The 21984-nt window shown below is 37.2% G+C and overlaps 1 protein-coding gene across 3 annotated transcripts in view; it reads left to right on the plus strand.

Moving 5' to 3' along the window:
• The window catches only part of Cul2 (cullin 2), a 75683-nt gene that overhangs the window by 1094 nt on the left and 52605 nt on the right, over positions 1-21984 (plus strand). For all 3 annotated transcript variants that reach the window (XM_081741347.1, XM_081741348.1, XM_081741349.1), the window contains 2 exons: positions 14616-14744; positions 20704-20904. In XM_081741347.1, coding sequence (XP_081597473.1) covers positions 14626-14744; positions 20704-20904 — 320 coding nt within the window. In that variant the 5' untranslated portion in view covers positions 14616-14625. Of the gene's footprint in view, positions 1-14615; positions 14745-20703; positions 20905-21984 lie in introns of those variants that run through there.

The raw sequence follows: 21984 nt of genomic DNA on the forward strand, positions 1-21984 counted from the left end.
GCACTATCATACTGTATAATTAATAGTAATATATATATATTTCTTTTTTTTTGGGGGGGGTTAATTTTTTTTTTCTGTCTGTTCGTGGGTGTCCGCCCGGGAGAATAAAAATCTCAAGAACTAGGCCCTACTCAATGGTTCACCATCAGTTGTGGCCAGGATATAGGCCTAGATAGCGGATCAAAGTTTAGGGATTGAGTTCATTGTTTGAGATGATATTCGAACCAGACCTGGTAAGAAATCAGCTGTTGCTGGTTTTCACGTTGATAAAGTGAGTATATATACAGTCACTAAAATAAAGATTGTCATATGCAGCGAGAAGCGGTTTCCTGCAGTCAGTCAGGTGTCCCAAGAATACATTTCATTTTGCACCTTAACTCTTTACTGATACCGAAAGTGACAGAAATTTACATCGTTAGCTTTCAATGTTGATCTACACAGAAAACAAACGATAAAAGATATTTTTTTTTTCAGTTTAACGTTCTAAGAATAGGCAATATCTTTTCTCTTAAGTCTCGGTTCAAAGCAAAAATGACAGAAATCAATCACGTACGGTTTTAACGAACACGAGAGCAAAAATGGTAATAAATAGCTAGAATCGATTTTCGGGTAGTATTTAGTTACTCCCGCAAACCACTTGCTGGTTATTCTGGCCCATTTGATAGTGGTTACGGTCGTTATTTGTAATTATGATGAGTATAAATACAAGGTGGACGTATGCCATAAAAACTACAGTGCATAAAACACGAATCAACTTGTTGTAGATGGCCACTAAAATGCACAAATGCTATCTAACCGAGTCAGGGTACGAGCGGTAGCAACGGGTGGCGTGCGTCCTTAGGGAGCAAGCGACGGTGGGTATACACACATACGGGGTCGTTTACAACGGTTCGTAGTATGTCGCAGTACCGGCTCCGGACCCGTCGATGGATTTAGAGGAGATACTAAATGCCATCCCAGTTTGAATCTAATCTCTACTAAAACGGAAGCGGTAGAAATATACTAAACCTTCAGGTTTCAGTATTAATCGAGTAAATATACCGTATACAAACCACACTCCTTCACGTCGTATACACGTGAGATTGCTGTTTGTTCTATTCTAATATTTAAATTACGAGCTTCTCTAGTGTTAACTTTTATTTATGGAAATTCAGCGTCCCTTCTTCGGCACTCAACTAAATATGATACTTAGACCTATAGTGTAATGGGAAATCCAATTAATCTTAGTGCGTTCAAGTTTCAATGTGCTGCAACCGAGAATCAAACTCGAGACTACGTGCGATACTACTAGACCAGCGTGTGTAGAACATACCGTAGTATTTTGCAGGTTATTAGCATGTTGAAGTTGCAACCTCTGAATCATACAGTGCGAATGCGAAACTCAGATACGTGTTTATTACATGTATTTTTTTTTTTTTTAATGGATGGGGGCCGCGGTGGCTCAGTGGTAGAGCGTTCATCTCTGGTGCTTGGGGTCCCGGGTTCGATCCCAGCCCCCGCCAAGTGAACTTTGTGGTGGACAAACACCGTGCGCGTGGGTTTTCTCGGGGTTCTCCCGTTTCCTCCCACTTTCTTCATTCCACCATTTCATTCATCACTCATCATCACCGTCTCCTTTAGCCTAACCGGCATAACCGTGGGACGTAAAACTTAAAGATTTCATTTTTTTTTAAATAATATGGCGAGGTACGAGCTATACAAATATGCAAATGGGGTGAAATAAGTTTCTCTGTAAACAAGATAACTTTTTATCTATAACAGCTAGGAGGCTCAAATACATACCTTAGGTCAATACCGAGATCCAATAACCGAGCCAGCCATCTAGGGTCACTCTCAAGGTCAAAAGGTCAGATTATTGATTTTTTTCTAAAATCTATAGAAAGATACCTATACGTTACAGTGACCTTAAAAAGGATATATGTAAACAGATGACGCACACTTGCCTCCACAAAATACAAACACCCATGGGTTACATTGAAGAGTAGGAAAATTACGTTTTCTAGGACATTACTATTTGTGATTGCAAAATTTTCTATTTATGCTAAATATTAATAACTGCTTTCAATAAGATGAAGACAATGGTTGATTTTCAAAGTAATACTATATTCATTCACTAAGGAATATAAAACCATCACGCTAACTGTTTTATCATTAACCTAACAGCTACAAATTTGTGTCATTGTTTGCACACGATACTAATGCATCTGGTTATCATTTAGTGAGAAAGGTATTTCGCGACCAGTAGCTAAAAAAGTTGCGAAAAGGACAATATATTCCACAATCTGTGGCGTTTTACAGCCATTTATGTTTGTATAAGAGCTCACTGAGTTGAGGGACAGGTACTCCAGGTCTTGCTCTGTGATACAATTTGTGAATTAGTTGCTTCAATCTTTTCGATGCGTGTGTTATATGCCATATCATAGGAGTCGATTATTATAACTCTATTGTCGTTGGGGGCGCGGTGGCTCAGTGGTAGAGCGTTCACCTCCCGTGCTTGGGGTCCCTGGTTCGCTCGCGCCGTGTGGACTTTGTGGTGGACAAATACCGTGCTCGTGGGTTTTCTCTTGGTTCTCCCGTTTCCTTCCACTTTCTTCATTCCACCATTTCATTCATTTCTCATCATCACCGTCTCCTTTAGCCTAACTGGCATAACCGCGGGACGTAAATCTCAAAAATTTCATTTCTATTATGTCGTTGATCCCAAAAATCTAAATAAAATTGTCTATTATCGGCATAAAGGAAGAAGATAAACTGTGACTGGAGCATCCTTTCATCACAGTATTGATGCATGTCACTGTACTCGAATGTCGAAACATTGTACAGCTTCATCAGCAAAACTTCGTCGAAGACAGAATAAATATTATAGGGCAGACAGAATAAATATTATAGGGCAGAGTGAAAATGGTCAGTCAAAGCCAGTTATTCGAATGTCGGTTATCGTTTATGTATCCGCCCAACATATAAAAACAATTATCGATCACAGAAGTTGACACGTTCCACAGGAGGTAAAATCTCTCAAATTGAAGGAGCCACTTTTACGTCATCATAAAAGTTGAATTCACTGACAGGTGTAATTGCTGTGAGGATTGAGTCGTATTGAGCAGTTGTCCAGCGTGTTGTGCGGATGCCGGCGTTTTCTAAATGAGAGTGGAAATCTTGTACTAATTTATGTATTCCGGGGCTAATATCCAATTTTTTATATATAAAAGTTCTCATGTCTATATTTTACTCAATTAGTTTAACCTTTTACTGGTTGTAGTGCATGTTTTGTGTGTATTTTTCTTGATTTTGAGGGTATTTGTGTCGCTGTTTTCACCAGAACTCATCTATCAGTCGGATATCAGGGATTAAAAATCCTAAACTTTCTTCATATTTCCGACGTTGGAGAGCTCCTTCGTGGCTAAGCCGTTAGTGTATGCGCTTTTAGCGTGGGAGACCCAGGTTCGGTTCCCGGCGGGAGCTCATGTGGTTCGAATTTCAAGTTAATCAGTAGGTACCGTCTCATATGGCCTGACTACTGAAAAGAACATTAGACTCAAAATCAAATCAGCTCCTACGCTGTAGATGTGCATATAAATATTTTTTTCCCATCGGAGCTCAGTGAACATTGGGTCGAACATGATGCCGGATAATGTTCTGCATCTACTAATCGCAACATACGTTAATCCCATGCTAGCGTCTCCGTTACCAATGTATATTACAGCTCTGTCAAGTGTGATGCCTTTAAATTGTCTGATAGATCACGGAGGCAGAGGTTATGGAGGCGAATGATCTTCAACCGACGTCAGGAGACAGTTTTTCTTCTCTTTTCTCTCGAGAATCAGTTGAAAAACGCGTTCGAAAGAAGTTAATTGAACTCAGAAAGTGAGAATGAGGACTACGTAATTGATGTGATTATCTTTCATTTTTACGTGTTTCATTTTTGAAAATGTGGTTTAAAAAAAAAAAAAAACTACACACACACTTTTTGCTATGGTTTTATGAAGGTTTGGATCTATCATAAGGACCTCGCCATCCTCGTTGAACGAGCGCCTAGTATATAGCTAAATATTTTAAACATTGTTGGTAAATTGCATGAACCGAGCCATAAAGTACATGATCGAATGTTGGTAAATGTATTTCCTGGAGCTGTAAGAACAGTTGAAAAACATTAAGACATTTATATTGTTCTATGCACGACTAGTTTTGATCTGTTTGTTAAGATGTTTTTCTACTAGGCAACTTCTTGTTATACATTTTGTAACGTAGCGTATATACAGGGTGGGCCATTTTAATTAATCCACTCAAATATCTGAAAAATTATAAAACATAGAAGAAATGTTTCAAGTACACGTTATATATTGCTAAGGGGGAAACCCAATTCTGCCAAAAGTACCCCTCCCCGCCCCCCCTAAATGGGGGTGAAGGGGGGTAACTTTGAAATGTCAAATGGGAACATGGGTCGAGTAATACCTCGTTCGAAAGGTCTTGGAAAACTAAGTAACGCTGTACCAAAAGATGTTCCATATTGTGCACCGGTTTCAAAATGGCCGCCATAATATGGTTCGGAAACTCCAGTACCCGTAGTATGAAAACCATGGAAAGTAAATGAATGGAACAAAATTGAAATACATAAATATCATAGGGCATATCGAACGGTGTGGTCCCTGTGATCCCAGTGGCCTCCCTAAAGGGGTCTTGGGGGCTAACTTCAAAATTTCAAATAGTAACATGAGTCGAGTGGTACCTCGTTCGATAAATCTTGCAAAATCTAACATCTTGCAGGAGAAAACGATTGATGTGAAATGGCAGTGTTCTCAAAAGGCCGCCGAAACATAGTATCCGTGTCAGAGAAAAGGTTTAGTACCCGAAGTATGAAAGCGATTGGAGATAAATCAACAAAAGAAAAACTGGAGTAGCTAACTGACGTAAGGCACATCGAGAGGTGTTGTCGGGATGACTCCAAGGGCCAACTGAAAGGTATCCGGGGCCAACTTGAAAATTTCAAATAGCAGCTTGAAGCGAGTAGCATCACGTTACATACACAAATTAATATCAAACAGCTTCTGTAAGAAAATTTTCGACATGAGACGCCGTTTTCAAAATGATCGCAAAGACATGGTGACTGTGTCTAAGAAACCGTCTAGTGCCCATAGTATGAATACGGTTAGACATAAATGAAAATAACGAAAATTAAATAGGAAAACCACGGAGGCGTTCTAAGGCTCGAGAATAATACAACAGAGATAAAAATATTAGAGTAAAATTGCCATAATGTATAGAGAGAAATCCAAGTCCTGCAAAATAATCTCTCCCTGCGCTCTGTATGTGAGTGGGGTGGAAAGTAAAGTGAAAGTTCAATCAAGAACTCTACTTTAATTCGTAAATTAAGGCTAACCTTACAAATAGGTATGGTGTGGTTGAAACATTTGTTTGTAAGGATGACGCTGTAGTGACTAAAAAAAGAGAAACTTTTATGCAATGCGTGCTGGTTATTCAGAAAGCATTTCGGGGATATACGTACACACCGTTTCGTCCCTCAAGCTCACAATATGACATGAATGCTAATAGTTAGTCAAAATGTAACTGGCCATCCACGTTAACTTAGTGCACCAAGTCTCTATGCATGAAGTCTGCCTTCCAAACAGCATTGGGTAGGTCAAGCGTACGCCCGAACCGTTGTCCGGTCGGACATTGAAATTTTGAAGTTAGCCCACAAGACCCCTTCAGGGAGGTCACTGGGATCACAGAGATTACATCATGCGATATGCCCTATGATATTTACGTATTTCAATTTTGTTCCATTCATTTACTTTCCATGGTTTTCATACTACGGGTACTGGAGTTTCCGAACCATATCATGGCGGCCATTTTGAAACTCGTGCACAATATGAAACATCTTTTGGTACAGCGTTACTTAGTTTTCCAAGACCTTTCGAACGAGGTATTACTCGACCCATGTTCCCATTTGACATTTCAAAGTTACCCCCCGTTACCCCCATTTACGGGGGGCGGGGAGGGGTACTGTTGGCGGAATTGGTTTTCCCCCTTAGCAATATATAACGTGTACTTCAAAAATTTCTTCTATGTTTTATCATTTTTCAGATATTTGAGTGGATTAATTAAAATGGCCCACCCTGTATATCTTTAGCATTTAGACCAGAAGTAAGCAAGAGCTCTGTATTTAGGCTAATTTCATATCTAAGTAAATGGTCTTTAATGTCCTTTAACTTAATAAACCTTAGTTTGGAAGTTGATCTTTTATTTATACTTATTTGAGTGCCCATAATGGAGAAAAAGGTAACCATAAGCAGAAAGGCCAAAAGTGGTAAAATGTGTATTTTTTGAAGTGCTTTTTTTACCAACTTAAAGCTGTAAATAACAGTTTAGTATGAAAAATGTGTTCACAAGAATTCAAATTAGAAATATAGAATATATTCAAGTTAGAATAGTGGCAATATTTTTTTAAGAAGAAAAAAAAAAGGTAACGAAAACGAAGAAGTCTTTAAAGTGGCCGTAACTGGTGCCTTCATTCGATTACGTGTTATTTGGTTGGTTAGTTCGAAATTCAGTATCTCTTTCAGGACCTAGGCTATATGAAATATGTTTAACGTGAAATGAGATCCACTTGAGTCCTCATCGGGGTCTTTGTCAAACTTTTTATGGCTGATAAACACGCTGATAAATAGTGAAACCTGTCTATGTTGGCTATCATTCATTCTATTGAAAAGTGGACAATATAAACAAAATAAATGCATTGTGAAACAATAACTATTATAGACTGTCACTACTTATACATAATATACGTATTTCTCATTCAATAACTACTTACTTTTGTTTATCAGTTTTTATCGTATATGAGATCTCCCTCGTGGTTCTGTGGTTTGCGCACATAATTTGAGCGCGGAAGACTCAAGTTCCATCCCGGTACTTGATCCTATGCTGATTCCACGTTAAGCACGTCTCATATATCCAAGGTGCTGAAAGAGGTATTACACTTTAGCCAACAAATAATAATTAGGGTGTTATTTCTGCAATCAAAGCGTTACATGTAATAGATATTAATCTCAGCTTGCCGTTCGTGCTGTGTTAAAATTTCAACATTTTAATTGTCTACAAACTGGCAATTGTCTACGATACATTCTTTCTTGTTATCTCCTTTCCACTTTGACAATAAGCTCGTCAGTTCGAGGAAAATTCGGAATGTCCATGCATTCTCGTCCTTACTGTCTCGTAGTTTTGGATTCACAGAAAGATCCGTTCTCTGACTGAGTGCTTACTACCAAGAAGTGATTACGAGCCGTGATTATTTGTTTTCTGTTTTACGCGTTGCGATATGAATCCGATTGTCATTTGCTATCTAAATTTCGTACAAGGCTCCCAGTAGGAAAAGGCTTTGAACACATGATAAAAGCATGGGCCGCGGTGGCTCCATTGAAGAGCGTTACAGGTAATAAATATTAACCTCTGGTGCATGGGGTCCTTGGTTCGATCTTCTCGCGCCAGGTGAGCTTTATGGTAGACAAACACTATGTGCGTGGGGTTTTCTCAGGGTTCTTCCGTTTTCTCGTTCTTAGACATCAGGCGGAAAACTTTTAAAATAAAGAAACGCGTTTTTTTGAAAGCTAAAATTAAAGAATTTGAAGATAATAGTAAATATAAAAACATTTGGGACATGTAAAAGGGGATCAACGAATTTAAGAAAGGCTATCAACCTCGTGCTTATATATTAAAGAAAGCTGACGGAACAGTTCTCACGGATAGATGAAAAGATTTCTTTGGCGATTTACTTAACACGCAGCCAAAAACTAAAATGCGTGGAGAAAGGGAGATACACACCGCAGAACCGTATATCCCAGAACCCAACAGAATAGAAGTAGAAATCGCTATAAAGAAATTAAAGAAACACAAATCTCCGGGTGTAAACGAAGTTCCGGCTGAGTTAATTTTAGATGGAGGCGAAGAATTGTGGAACAAAATACACAAACTCATTCCCCTTATCTGGAACAAGGAAGAATTGCCATAAGAGTGGAAAGAATCAATCATTGTTTCAATCCACAAGAAAGGCGACAAAACTGATTGTAATAATTATCGAGGCATTTCTCTTCTGTCAACATCCTATAAAATCTTTTCAAATATTCTATTAACAAGATTGACCCCATACGCAGATGAAATTATTGGAGATTATCAATGTGGATTTAGACGAAATCGATCAACTATCGACCAAATATTTACCATTCGCCAAATACTCAAAAAGAAGTAGGAATGCAATACCCCGGTACATCAACTATTTATTGATTCTAGAAAGGATTACGACTCGGTTAAGAGAGAAACATCGTATAACATTCTTACAGAATTTGGAATACCGAAAAAGCTAATTAGATTAATTAAGGTATGTTTAAATGAATCCCAGAGTAAAGTCCGGGTTGGAAACTTTTTGTCCACGAGCTTTCACGCCGAGACTGGCCTGAAACAAGGAGATGGTTGTCGCCATTATTATTCAACTTTGTCCTGGAACACTCTATAAGGGAAATCAAAGATAGCAACCAGGGCCTAGTGTTGAACGGTACTCACCAGGTTATGGCGTATGCTGATGATGTAAACTTAATAGGGGATGATACGAGAACAATAGAAAGAATTGCAGAGGTCCTATTAAACACTTGCAGTGACTTGGGTTTAGAAGTAAATGCAGAGAAAACTAAATACATGGAAGTGCGTCGGAACCGTAATATGGCAAATTATGGATGTATTAAAATATTAAATAATACTTTTGATAAAGTGGATAGTTTCAAATATCTAGGATTAATATTAACAGACGAAAATCATATTCACAAAGAACTTAAATGTCGATTAAAAGCAAGGAATTCTTGTTATTCAGTTCAAAATCTCTTGTTCTCGTGAATTCTGTCGAGGAATTTGAAGCTTAAAATATATAAAGCGATGATCATTCCTGTTATTCTGTATGGTTGCAAAACATGGTCGCTTACTTTGAGGAAAGAACATAGACTAAAAGTATTTAAGAACAATACCCTAAGAAGAATATTCGGATCCAAGAGGAACGGGAATGGGGAATGGCGGAAACTTCACAACGAGGAACTACATATTCTGTCCATTATTACGGTCATCGAGTCTAGGAGGCTCAGGTGGGCAGGTCATGTAGCTAGGATGGAAGAAAGTAGGAACGCTTTCAAAGTCTTAACCGGAAGACTAATCGGAAATCATCAGGAAGACCTAGGTAGAGATGGGAGGATAATATGAAGATAGATCTCGCAGAAATAGGGATACAAAGTAGAAACTGGATCCAGTTGGTTGAGGATATAAGATAGTGGAGAGCTTTTGTGAACGCGGCATTGAACCTCTGGGTTCCGTAGGCCATAGAGTGAGTTAGTTACGTATGTAGGACTATTCTAAATACTTAATAATTCTTAAATAATGACTTAAGTCCTAGGGATAATAAAAAGAAGTTTCTTTGTTACATTCAAGAGTTACTTATATGTATTTTGTTACGCTAGTCACTATAGCAATCGCCGAGATTACACTGATATAATTACTGAATTATTTTCAAGGAAACATTTTTCTAAAATAAACTCTTACCTTGCACTACAAACTCCGTTCATGTTTAAGATTCTGTTGTTATATTTCGGTCATCTCTTAGACTATGCTCTCATGCATGTACAGCATGAGCTAAGACTATCACTAAACTTCCGTCCAAAATAATGTTCTGTAAAGAGAAAACGGCCCCGAGTATTCGAGACACCACTCTGTTGAGTGGTATATAACTTCTTATATATATAGACGTTTCAAAAGTTCGAAATGTAGCCGATATAGGGTTATTTTACACTGAAACATTAATAAGGAGGTTTGAATTAGTTTTCGGAGTTAAATTGGAAGGATCTTAAGTAGCTGCTTTTCACTGATAGCTGAGGTAAGATCTTTAGAAACATCTTTCGAATGTCCAGTTACTACATGTTAATTCATAATGAAGGTAGATTTTTTTTTTATTATTTATTATTTATTATAACAGTTAACTACGTGCGTGTTCGGTGTTATTGGTAATCTTAGATTTAAAATGCTGAAAGAACAAAAATAAATTTATATTCTTCTGATTGTTAAATAAAAGAATCTTTAAAAAAATAATGAAACCTAGAACAGATCAACTATATAATGAAATATCTACTTGCAAAAGCTATAGGGCACATATTCATAAGAACAATAGCGTACCTAGTGCCTCCGTGTTTATTTCTTTAATTGAATATGTCCTTCCTGTAAGGGAACGTCATCAATACTACTTTGTCACTGGATTCTCCCTCCTTTTTTTTTTTTTTAATTCGGTATCTTCCCGATTTGTCTTCATAACCAAATCATGTTAAGATGTCAAGGTGTAATTTGAATTTGAATTTTCAGTTAGTTGTGATTTGAGTCGTCACTCATGATTACTCGATAACTTACAAACCAACCGTAATAAGTTTTGAGGATGAGTTACGTTGCGTAGATACTTGGGTTACTAGTAACGTAACATTTCTGTACCTTTCAAATAATAATAATAATAATAATAATAATACACTTCGTTGATACCAAACACGGTCCTGCATTAACTTCAAAAGAATCAACTTGAAGGGTTAATGTACTTCTCAATCACCACTATATGTGGCCTCCTGTCATGTGTTTGGATCAAACTCGTGCTTAACGCACAAACTGTTTGAATCTGTGCTCATAAATCTAAACGGACTTCTGACTCTCATGACCTATTTAACAGATGAAGGAACGTAGATTTTAAGAACAAACTTGTACTCACATGTGTTATTGGTTTGATGCAAAAATTCGTCCCGTTTTGAGGGCTAGATGCCCTAGAAGTGCAGACTGAAGTGTTCACTGTTTCAGATGTAAAATGGTACTGTTATGTGGTTTTACTATGTGTTTGGTGGGACTGGAAGAGAATCTTTTATTATGATCTGACATCAGACCATTAATTCGGAGAAATACTGTTCACAACTTGGTGAATTAAAGCGAAATCGACCAAATGCGCCCTAAATTAGCAAAAGAAAGGATGTTGTTTTCCAGCACAATAATGCTCGACCACACGTATCTTTGGTCCACCTGACACAATTACAACTTGTCTGGATACTTCGGTTCACCCAGTGTACTCCCTAGAACTCGCCTCCTTCCAATTACCATTTATTTCGATCACTTCGAAGCAGCTTAATTGACAAAAATTTAATTTATTTGGAAGATCTGAAAAATCATCAGGATGAGTTCTTTCGCCACAAACCTCAGAACATCTATGGCCGCGGGATTATGTAGCTACCGAAGAGATCGAGAAAGGTAATCGAACAGAACGGCACATACTTTGTTGATTAAGTATTAGGTTAAGAAAGCAACTGTTCAAGTTTTATCACGAAAATGGGACGAACTTTTGCACTAATCTGATACACCAACTAAGATCGTTGTTATGTCTTTTGTAAATAGACTTGAAAATCAGAAGATATACAGCAGAATTTTATATATATACCTGGGTATACCTTTGATTTTTGGACACAGACTTGGTTCATTATTCAAGACTTCTAACTAAAGGCATATCAAGAGACCACAAGTTAAATGAGGATTGTGCGTAACGTCAACGAAGTGTAATATTTTTGCACTAAACAACGTGAAAATTCTATAATGAACGTACTGAGGATGACAAAAAATAGTTGTTGAAATGTTTTCGGACAAGTTGAAAACGGGTTCTTAAGAGTCTTCATCCCGGCGAAATTAAAATACCGCTAATTTTACAGTAATTATGAGATATCTTCAAATAGATAAAAGATAATCGAAATGTGGAACAAGGGCGCACTAGACAATATTATTTTACATGAGAACCGTTATCACGACTCACTTATCAGCTTTCGATTTCGAGCCATTTTGAAAATCGGCGTTTATTTTCGCGTTTCTAAACAGTTGAAAACGGAAAGCCAATAGGTGACTTGTGATAACGGTACCTCACGCAAAATAATATTGTTCTAGGGCGCTCTTGTTCCGTATTTCAATTATCTTTTATCTATTTGAAGATATCACTTAATTACTGTAAAATTAGCTGTATTTTAATTTCGCCGGGATGAAGACTCTTAAGTAACTTCAGGATCTTATTTTATTATAGCTAAATTGTCTTGAGAACGTATAATGTGGTATCCATTGAGGCTCACGCTGAAATATTTGTCGGAGCTATTACCTTAAGGATCTCGGTGATAAAGTTTGGCAATATCCTGTATATTTTACAGCAGCTTCACAAATATATTTATTGCACTGAACAACATGTATATATATATTTTTGTTTATTTGTTTATTGTTACTAGTTTTCACCTAACCTAAGAGTTGGCTGGATTACAGTTGAGCGTCTCTTTCAGCACCGAGGCTATATGAAACGTGGACTTCAGCATAACGTAGCATCCGAATCACATGAGCTCACTTCGGACTTGAATCCAGGATATCCTAGCCAAAGACGCGTAAAGGAGACGGTTATGATGACAAATAAAATGTTGGAATAGAGTGTAGGAAGAAACTTAGAACTACAAGAAACTACACGCACTCAGTATTGGTTACTATAAAGCTCACATGACCCAAGCTGGAATTAGACCAAGGATCCCACGCACCAGAAGTGAGCGCTCTGCCACCGAGCTACCGTGGCCCCTGTTAAGTGTAAGCCACTGGAAGAGCTTTATAATATAGAAACCAAGAGCTGTTTTTCTCATACTGTAGCACGAATTTAATGGAAAATGATAAACAGTTGACATTTGATTGCCATCTACGTATGGTAACATTTTCAAGAATCACGTAAGAAAAAGTAAATTCGGAATTCATTAAAGGATACAACGTGAATGATGGTTGGTTTTCAAATTGCTTAAATTCTGTTCTTTTAAGACTCAAATATGGTGCAATAAATTGACGATCCTATAGTCCTTAAGTAAGTTTTCGGCGTGTGTCTTGTACTTTGCAACTTAATTATTTAGTGACCCGAAGTTTACTGTCTGAATGTCGTGTTGACATATGAGGAGTTTATTGCTGATTCCTTATGTTGTTAGAAGGTTATTTTCGTGAATGACTGCAGAAATATATTTAAATAACGCAGCATTGTAGTTTAGGGACCTATAATATACATAAAAGATCACTTAAAGTCAACCGACAATGTTTTTTTTTTTTCCTAATGAGCAGCACTGTATCTTTATTACCGCCCTGATGGCTGTCAAGGTCAGCATAATGCCATGATGAAAGAATCCAGTACGGAATACACCTGTTATGTCTTAATAAACAAATAAGATACTCATCTCTGATGCGACCTTAATATTTATTTCTTGATATATTCGAAAAATAGTAGCTTCTTTCATCGGTCAAGCAAAGTAAATAGAAGTAGGTATCAGTGAATTCACATAGCACCATGAAATACGAAATTTAGTGAATGTACAAATGTGTAAATAATTTGAAGTGTTTTATTTTCAGTTTTGTGGTAGACTGATATTACTTATTGTAAGATGGGCTGGTAGGAACTACTTTTAAATTCAGAACATCTCGTTAGAAGTGGTCATGTTTTGTGGTGATACGTGAAATCATTGACACCTACTTTTTTTCTTTTTTTTTTTCGATGGAGGGAGCCACCACCGTTTTCCGAAAATAAACATTAGGGCGCTATAGAAGTGAGTTAATGTTAAATCCAGACATTTGTAGGAACCAGCGTGTCATGTCTGGGAAAGAACGCTATAGTTGTGAAGTAAGTCTTAAGTGTATTACTGAATCAGAGTGCTGGAAATATGACAAATCTTCATATTGGAATTCTCAAATCTAGAACTTCCAATGATCATTTTATAACATGTAGGGGCATTGGAATCAGCGCAAAGATAAAATCCAAAATCTATAATCCCTACTACTTGTCAGATATCCTTATGTTTTTCCATACGGTAACTTTTCGACAGCGTCTTGCTATTTTTTAGCCGTCTTATAGAAAAGGAATGGCTTTAATAATAAGTTAGATTATTAGGATAAAAAAATCGTAAAATTAATTTTTGTCGTACCGTATTTCAGTTGTTGTGTAAGCTAATATGTGCGAGCGTACGGTAGTGGTAAGCATTCTGTTACCAGCTCCTAATATTTATCAAGTGTGTACTGAACTTAACTAAATTTTCATTTAATTATATGTATTGTAATATATATATATATATCCAAGGGCGCCCATATTGTGGTTTCCAAGGGGGGCAAGTATAAGCGACATTTCAAATGTAGTCTCAGATTTTGCGGTAACTATTCTAAAATATCTATTGGCTTTTCGATCTTCCGAAGCACAATTTCTTCTAGGGGGGGAGGGAGAGCGCCCCACCTTACCCCTCTGATGGGCGCTTTTGTATATATATATATATATATATGTGATTAGTACTTATGTTCATTGAAATTTTTGTTTATTAGCGCGTATTGTTGCATTTCCCGTTTTCTTAGAACTCATAAAAGATAATTGGTATATTGGGAAAATACGTATACGTTACAGATTAACATTATAAAGAAACTTCCAGCCTCTCAGTGAATATTATTACATTTATATTTTATGACAGCTTTCTGATATTTAGATTAGCTTTTTGTTATTAATTGAAATATTTTCCTTCTGTTTTTTCCAGTGAAAATACGATGTCTCTGAAACCAAAAAAGGTCAACTTCGAAGCGACATGGAGTGACTTAAGAAGAACTGTGCAGGATGTTGTGACCCTTGGCAACGTACAAAGATCCGTGTGGAACGATCGCTTTAGGTATCCTTTATGTAAAATTATAGTAAAACTGGAAAAGAAAAAGCGAACTAAATATTTTAAGGTAATAGATCAGTTAATGCTTGCTTGGTTTTACATTACTACTGTTTGTATACCGTTAATAGCAATGTTAAATGTTATCATTCCATGCAAAAAGTAGAGAGTTTGTACAAAGAAAGCTAGCTGTTAATAAGATTACAATAAGAATGGTTGACTTCATGGTTCGTATTGACATCTTTAGCGCGTTAAGTAGTTTAATTTTCATAATTTTAAATATTGAGCACCAGTTCGAGTGCACAAACATTCTAAAACTATATACGCGCAGGATGGAGTTGTGTGTATTTGTAAGTGTATTATTGATGAGATATCTGTTATTTTTTAAGCATGCAAATCGGTTATCATTGTCCATTACCTCGCCTAGTCTTCATCTGTTCGCATGAGTCACAACTGTGGGGAGCCCTGTGTCGTCTCTTATGGCTAATACAGTAATGGACCATTTCGGAACTAAAATTCTGGGCAAAGGAAAGTACAAATCAGGTATTCACGTTATATTAATGGTTGTGTGATAATTTATAAGAATGAAGACACGCTATCCGACCTTACTTTCGAATTTAACAGTATTCACAAAAATATAAAACCCACTGTAGAAAAAGAATCCGATATATTTTTAAACTTCTTGGACATTCATATACAACGGAAAAATAAATTTAGCACTTCAGTTTACAGGAAAGATATACCTTATACTTTTATGTGCATAAGGATTCCGTACACTTTCACCAAATAAAAATCAATACTTGAAAAATTTCTTTCTACGAGCATTCCAAAACTCCATAGAAGAGGACTTTAAGGAATATATTCAACTAATTATTCATTTTAGAAAATAAAAATGGTTTAGTTTAGTGCACGCTACTGAAATACAAAAAGGTTACATAGGGAGGAAAAGAAACGGTTTTACTTTCCGTCTGACCAGAGATTTCCGAAAGAAACTAGAAAGTAGACAACACTTAGGTCCGTTACGTAGTCAAGCGGAGCTCCGCGCATCGCCGTCCGCGCTACGCGTGTGTGCTTACACAGTCATCCGTAGCTACGCGCTACGTGATTATACACAGGATTCTTCTCAGTCAGTGTTGCAAGTCAACCTGAAAAGATCGAAACGACAATAGTGGCATGTTAATATTTCTGTAAGAAGAGAGGGGCCGCGGTGGCTCAGAGGTAGAGCGTTCACCTCTGGTGCTTGGGGTCCCGGGTTCGATCCCAGTCCCCGCGAAGTGAACTTTGTGGTGGACAAACACCGTGTGCGTGGGTTTTCTCGGGGTTCTCCCGTTTCCTCCCACTTTCTTCATTCCACCATTTCATTCATCACTCATCATCACCGTCTCCTTTAGCCTAACCGGCATAACCGTGGGACGTAAAACTCAAAGATTTCATTTCATTTTCATTTTCTGTAAGAAGAGAAAACAAAGAACACAGAAAAATAAATGTCTCAAGATTCATCCCTTAGTTTCTCAAAGAAGTCTGAAGGTAGCTTTTGTGTCTGTGTGTATAGATTTGCGAGAAGACGAGAAAAAGTACTTCAGTAATTTCCGTACGTCAATTCAGTCGTTCCATGATCTAATTGAAAAAAAATCCATCGAAACTATGAAAACGTAGTTTAAATAGGATCCATATGCACGCTCTTAAAATACAGCACTTTCCTTTAAAAAATGTCATGATACTGTTTTTTAACAAATGAAAATAACGAATGTTTGTACACTTGGTTAGAACTTCACATGCAATCACTGTTCATCCAATCAACTATTTAATAATAGAGATAAATTTTGTGCCTCAATTTATCTTTTTTCATTGTCCATACCTTCATTTTTACAAAAAAAATCTTTTACATATCTCGTTCCATGCCTGTTCACAAATGTCACGCTTTTTGTATTCCTCACAAGAGGGATCCCATTAACATGGTGTTAATTTAACCTCCGTGATAATTGAAACTGAAAGTGAAATTTGTAATTTGTTTAAAGAAAGACGAAAAATTACAATAGTCACGCACTGTTAACAATAGTATATACATTAAGGACACCACATGTACAGTTCCAATTAAGCAAAGACATTAGTTGGAAGTTCCAATTAAACGAAGGCACTATAGCTAAATTAAAAATAGCATTATAAAAACATGAAAATAGTATTATAGAACAGTATAAAATAATATTTAGCAACTCACTATCAAAAATAAGAAAAGAAATCGGGATCAATTTTCATTTTGCTTTTGCTACCATGCGTGTTTCTTTTTAGATTTTAAAGAGCAGTAGCTGCTCCGCGCGCGGAGTTCGCTTGACTATGTAAGCATCCATTTGCTCAATGGTCCTATCCGCCTCGCGGAGCGCGGATAGGGCCACGCGAAGGCCTCCGCGTGACTATGTATGCACCCATAAGAACCAATAGAACAATCTTGCCACGCGGGACTCCGCGTGACTGTGTAACGGACCTTACGGTATTAATTTTTGGGTAAAATCAGGAACTAGATTTCAAAATTCATTGTCCACCTATCAAAATTACTACAGAGAGAAACTGGCTTTTGCAGGGATTTGTGTTCCAACATGCACTTGTAATGAACCTCCATTTTTAGGATCTCACTGAATTGAATAATTTTAAGTTAAATAATGATAAGAAATTGATTGACGATATACAGATCAGACTACTTTGTAACAAATCAGAATCTGTAATTTCTGGAAAATTGAAATCACCGAAGATTAGTAAGTTATTGTGCTGAATGTCCTTAACCTGCTCAATGTTTGAGAAAGGTTCTTGATATTTGTCAAATTTTGTTTTAGTTGGGAAATAAACTACAATTATATAAACGGATTTATGTGTTATTACCAATTTTATGCATAGTACTTCAATTGTATTGTTAATTATTGGAATATATTTAACAAGAAAATCTGTGAGGACAGCAATCAATACGCCACTCGCATTCCTATTTTGTCAATCCTGTCGATACACATAGCTATGATCTGTAAATTCACCATATACTAATAAAAAATAATAGAACATCAAAATCATTAGCAGCGATACTCACATATAAGTCACTCAACTTGGACCTTAAGTCTCTTACATTTTGATAATTAAAGGGGAAGTCACGTTTGTCGTTAACAATCATTACAAAAGAGATTTTTAACCTTTTCTCCCTTAGTGAATGTATACGTGAGTATCACTTGCTTTTTTTTTCTTCAACTTAATGGTATAGCTTAGCTCACGAATCTCTGCCGCGGTTGACGGCAAGAAAAAATCGCGGCAGAGATTCGTGAGCCAGACTATACCCGGTCGCATAATCCCAGCATTAGTTCTGAATTGTTAAGATGCATATAGAATATGAAAAAGATCGAACCGTCCGAGGCATCCATCTTTTTAATCTTTCGTGTGTACGTTTCAGCGACGACTTGTCGCCCGTAGATTTCCAGAAAGTAACTTCATCCCCGAACGTGAACCAGTTTTTTTTTAAAGCAAGACGTTGTGGAGATAGTGAAGCATATTAACCCTTCAAGTGTGTTCTTTTAAGATAACTGTAAAGCCTCGGCTACCGTGGTGGCTCAGTGGTAGGGCGTTCACCTCTGATGCATGGGATCCTTGGTTCGATCCCAGTTCGCGCCAAGTGAGCTTTGTGCTGGACAAACACCATGTACCTGATTTTTCTCGGGGTTCTGTTTCCTCCCACTTTCTTCATTCCCTCATTTCATTCATTTCTTATCAACGTCTCCTTTAGCCTAGCTGGCATAAACGTGGGACGTAAAACTGAAAGATTTCATTTCATTTCCTCGATTTATTTTATTTTTTATTTTATTTTATTTTGATTCATTTTATTTTATTTTATTTTTTTAGATTTTTGGGCTTTCGGCATCTATAGCCATGTTAGCCCGTCACGTTTTGAGAGATGACGTTCCTCGGCGAGCACACTCAATAGGATTGGGGAAGGAAGGAAGCGGCCTGGGACCTATAAGTAGGTACCATTCCAACATTTGCCTGGTGTGAACGACGAAAACCTCATTCACGAAGGCTGGCCTGAAAAAGCTTTTTACACTTTTTCGACCGAGTGCCCCCACCAGGAATCGAACTCGGGACCTTCGTTTCCTCGGCTACCGCCAGTAGATGCCACCATGTTCACTATATATTTCCAATGCATGTTGTAGGAAGCAACGATATTCAATATAATTCAATGCAATTCAAACGATGGATATTCAGACTTTATCCACAGACAAGTTAAAGCAGTAATAAGAGAGTAATTTGTGGAATTCTTCTGATATACTATTTATTTCATTGTTGAGAGCACGTAATAGTACTCTTCAGAAACAAGTCTTCCAACAATGAGACTGTCTCAACAATGTAAGAAACATAAAAAATACGGATTATTTTTGATTATTGATTCAGTTTCTTTGTGGATAAAGTTTGATTGAATTATTTTGAATAGGAACTATAGGGGATACGTCCTGCCAGTTATCGGTTAAGCGCTTTTTTAAAGTCACCGTAACAGGTTAAGTGTCGCGTGGGACCACGTTGGTCTCACATAAAATTTTTCCTTATGGCTACTGACACTTAATCTGTAAAGTAAATTCAGAGTTATGTTTTATGTAAACGAATTATAATGATTTTTTACAGTGCAGGAATCGTACTGGTAAGTCCACAAAGCAACGTAAAAATTTCTTAAAGAATACGCACTGAAGATATGAGCTGCTTTGTGGCTAAGCGGTTAGCGTACGCGCTTTTGGTGTGGAAGATCCAGGTTCGATTCCCAGCGGGAGCACATGTGGTTCGGATTCCACGTTAACCAGTAAGTCAATGTCTCATATAGCCTCGCTGCTGAACGGGACATTAAACTCAAAATCAACTCGACGTACTGCGGATGAACGACAAGTAGTCGTTGAAACGTATACAGGCAAGATTAATAGGACACGTGCGCAGGTGAGTTCATTCTGTTTAATATACGCTAGAATATTTCTATTCTTTGTGATATATATACATAACAGGTTTGTTTTTTGGTCGCTAAAAGTTTTTTTATTATTATTATTATTATCCTTAAAGCAATAATTTGTTTGACCCAATGTTATTTTATAAAATAATTGTGGTACAAGCAAACATGTTCTATTTATATTTAGTATATAATAGTAAGTATATTCTATATTTAGTATAATATTTGTAGTAAATATGTTTTATATTTAAAACTCTTCAAAATATAGGTGAAGCTTACACACACAAGTATATGATGATAGTGACCATACTGTATTTGATAAAGTAATAGAGATGTAACAGAATATACGAGGAGAAATAAAGTTCCCGGAGTGCTGGCGTAGTTTTGACATTTGCGATGGAAGCACAATGAATCTTGTGCAATACAGTCCTTAGGATGCCTAATTATGAATTTGACAAGTTTGAACACGTCTTAACGGGCAGTGTGCGAATAGAGTTAACTGAATGGAGAGGAGTGTGTAGTGATCATTTGGCGCAATTTCACAGATCGAGCAACGCGCAAACATTAAATTCATGTGCAAATTGGGGAAAATCTGATTCAGAGAGTTTGATAGCCTTAAAAACAGTTCAGCACCTTCGGATGTTTGGCTCTTCCGAAGCTAAAAATGGGCCTTTTCCGTTTCGCCAACGCAGAAGAGATCAAAACCAATGCGAGGGCTGAACTTCGGAAGGTACCAAAAGAAGCATTTCGTCGATATTTCCACCAATCGCAGGAGCAGTGGAACAAATGCGTGTGTGCTCTGAAGGTGCCTTCTTTGAGGGCAATTAAGTAAATGTGTACTTATATTGTGGTAATACAGAGCTACAACGGAATTCCGGGAACTTTTTGTCTGTCCCTCGTATTCTGTTACTTAAAGCACTTCAAAATGTTAGTATATCTATAAATATGGAATAATATTGTGATAATAGGAATTGTGCGTGCTGTTCGTTGTTTTCCTTAACGTGTGTGCAGTGACGTCTATTCACTGTGTGTAGCGTATCCGGAGCCACTTGCTGATCGGCTATATGCTGAGACTAAAAAGTTCCTGGATGATCACGTGAAGTCCTTGTTGGAGACCGTTCGGGAGAATGGAGAGGCGAATCTGTTGAGGTCCTATCATGATGCCTGGAAGCAGTATAGTCAAGGAATAAGTTATCTTCATCGGTTATATTTGTAAGTTTTTTTTCTTTTCTTTTCTTTTCTTCATGTGCATATGTGAGGGTGTGGCAGCGTACATAACGTAATTTGATCCGCGTAGTACAATGACTTAATGTATGAATGCGCGCCATCTCGTGCAGCGTTCATGTACTACTGAATTGCTATTTCGGTTGTTAGTTCGACATGGTTGGTAGAGGGTAGAGCAATGTGCCTTTATCGTTGAAAGTTATTTCAAGAATAATGAATCTGTAAATTATTGTCTAGCGTTTATTCAGGCAACATTTCAACATGAGGCGTCATGGGAAAGTTCCAAGGGGACAGACCAGTGGTCGAAGTGAGACGGTATGCGGTCGTATGCCATACTGTCTCTGACTTTTAATGTGATGAAGGCATACCGCCTCTGGTTTTTCAGTAATCAAGACATACCATCACTGGAGAGTAGATGCTACATACCTTTAATAAATCCCTTTTATACACAATAATTGGCGAATAGCTTTGCACATCAAAAGTTTTATTTCTTATGTAGAAATAATTTCTAAGTTGACAACACGGAGATTTTTGTTATCTTTTTCCTACCTTTTGTTTCTAAAATGAGGTGTCTTCATTTAAAAATTCGTCTAGTATATATTTTGATGTGCCCTATTGAATTTTCTTATGTATGTATGTCGTCTTCCTTAATGCATATAAATAAATGTCGTGTTTTGAGTATGGGCGGATTTAGGAGTTGTGGGGGTCAGATTTTCCGGGGGTTTGGATTACCCCTCAGTCAAGTAAGGGTCCAGGGGTTTTCCGCAGGAAATTGTTAATATAAAAACTCAGTTTTTGAGCATTTTCGTGTATAATTCTCTATAATACAACATAAGGGGATATTAAAAAAAAAAAAAAAAATCAGTTGTTGGCGGAGGATCAGTCTCATCAGTAACGTGGGATGAAAATCCCCTTTCGCAACTACAGAAAAGCTCTCCAATGGTTTTCAGTTATTATGTAAATAAAAATGCAACCTTTTAGGCAACATACTCTCACTGTATTTCAGCATTTAGACAGGCGGTATGTCGAGTCAAAATCGTAATAAAACATACCGCCTCTGCTTTTTTT

This window comes from Thermobia domestica, chromosome 15 (assembly GCF_964235325.1).
Source record: "Thermobia domestica chromosome 15, izTheDome1.hap1.1, whole genome shotgun sequence".
NCBI classification, from domain to species: domain Eukaryota; kingdom Metazoa; phylum Arthropoda; class Insecta; order Zygentoma; family Lepismatidae; genus Thermobia; species Thermobia domestica.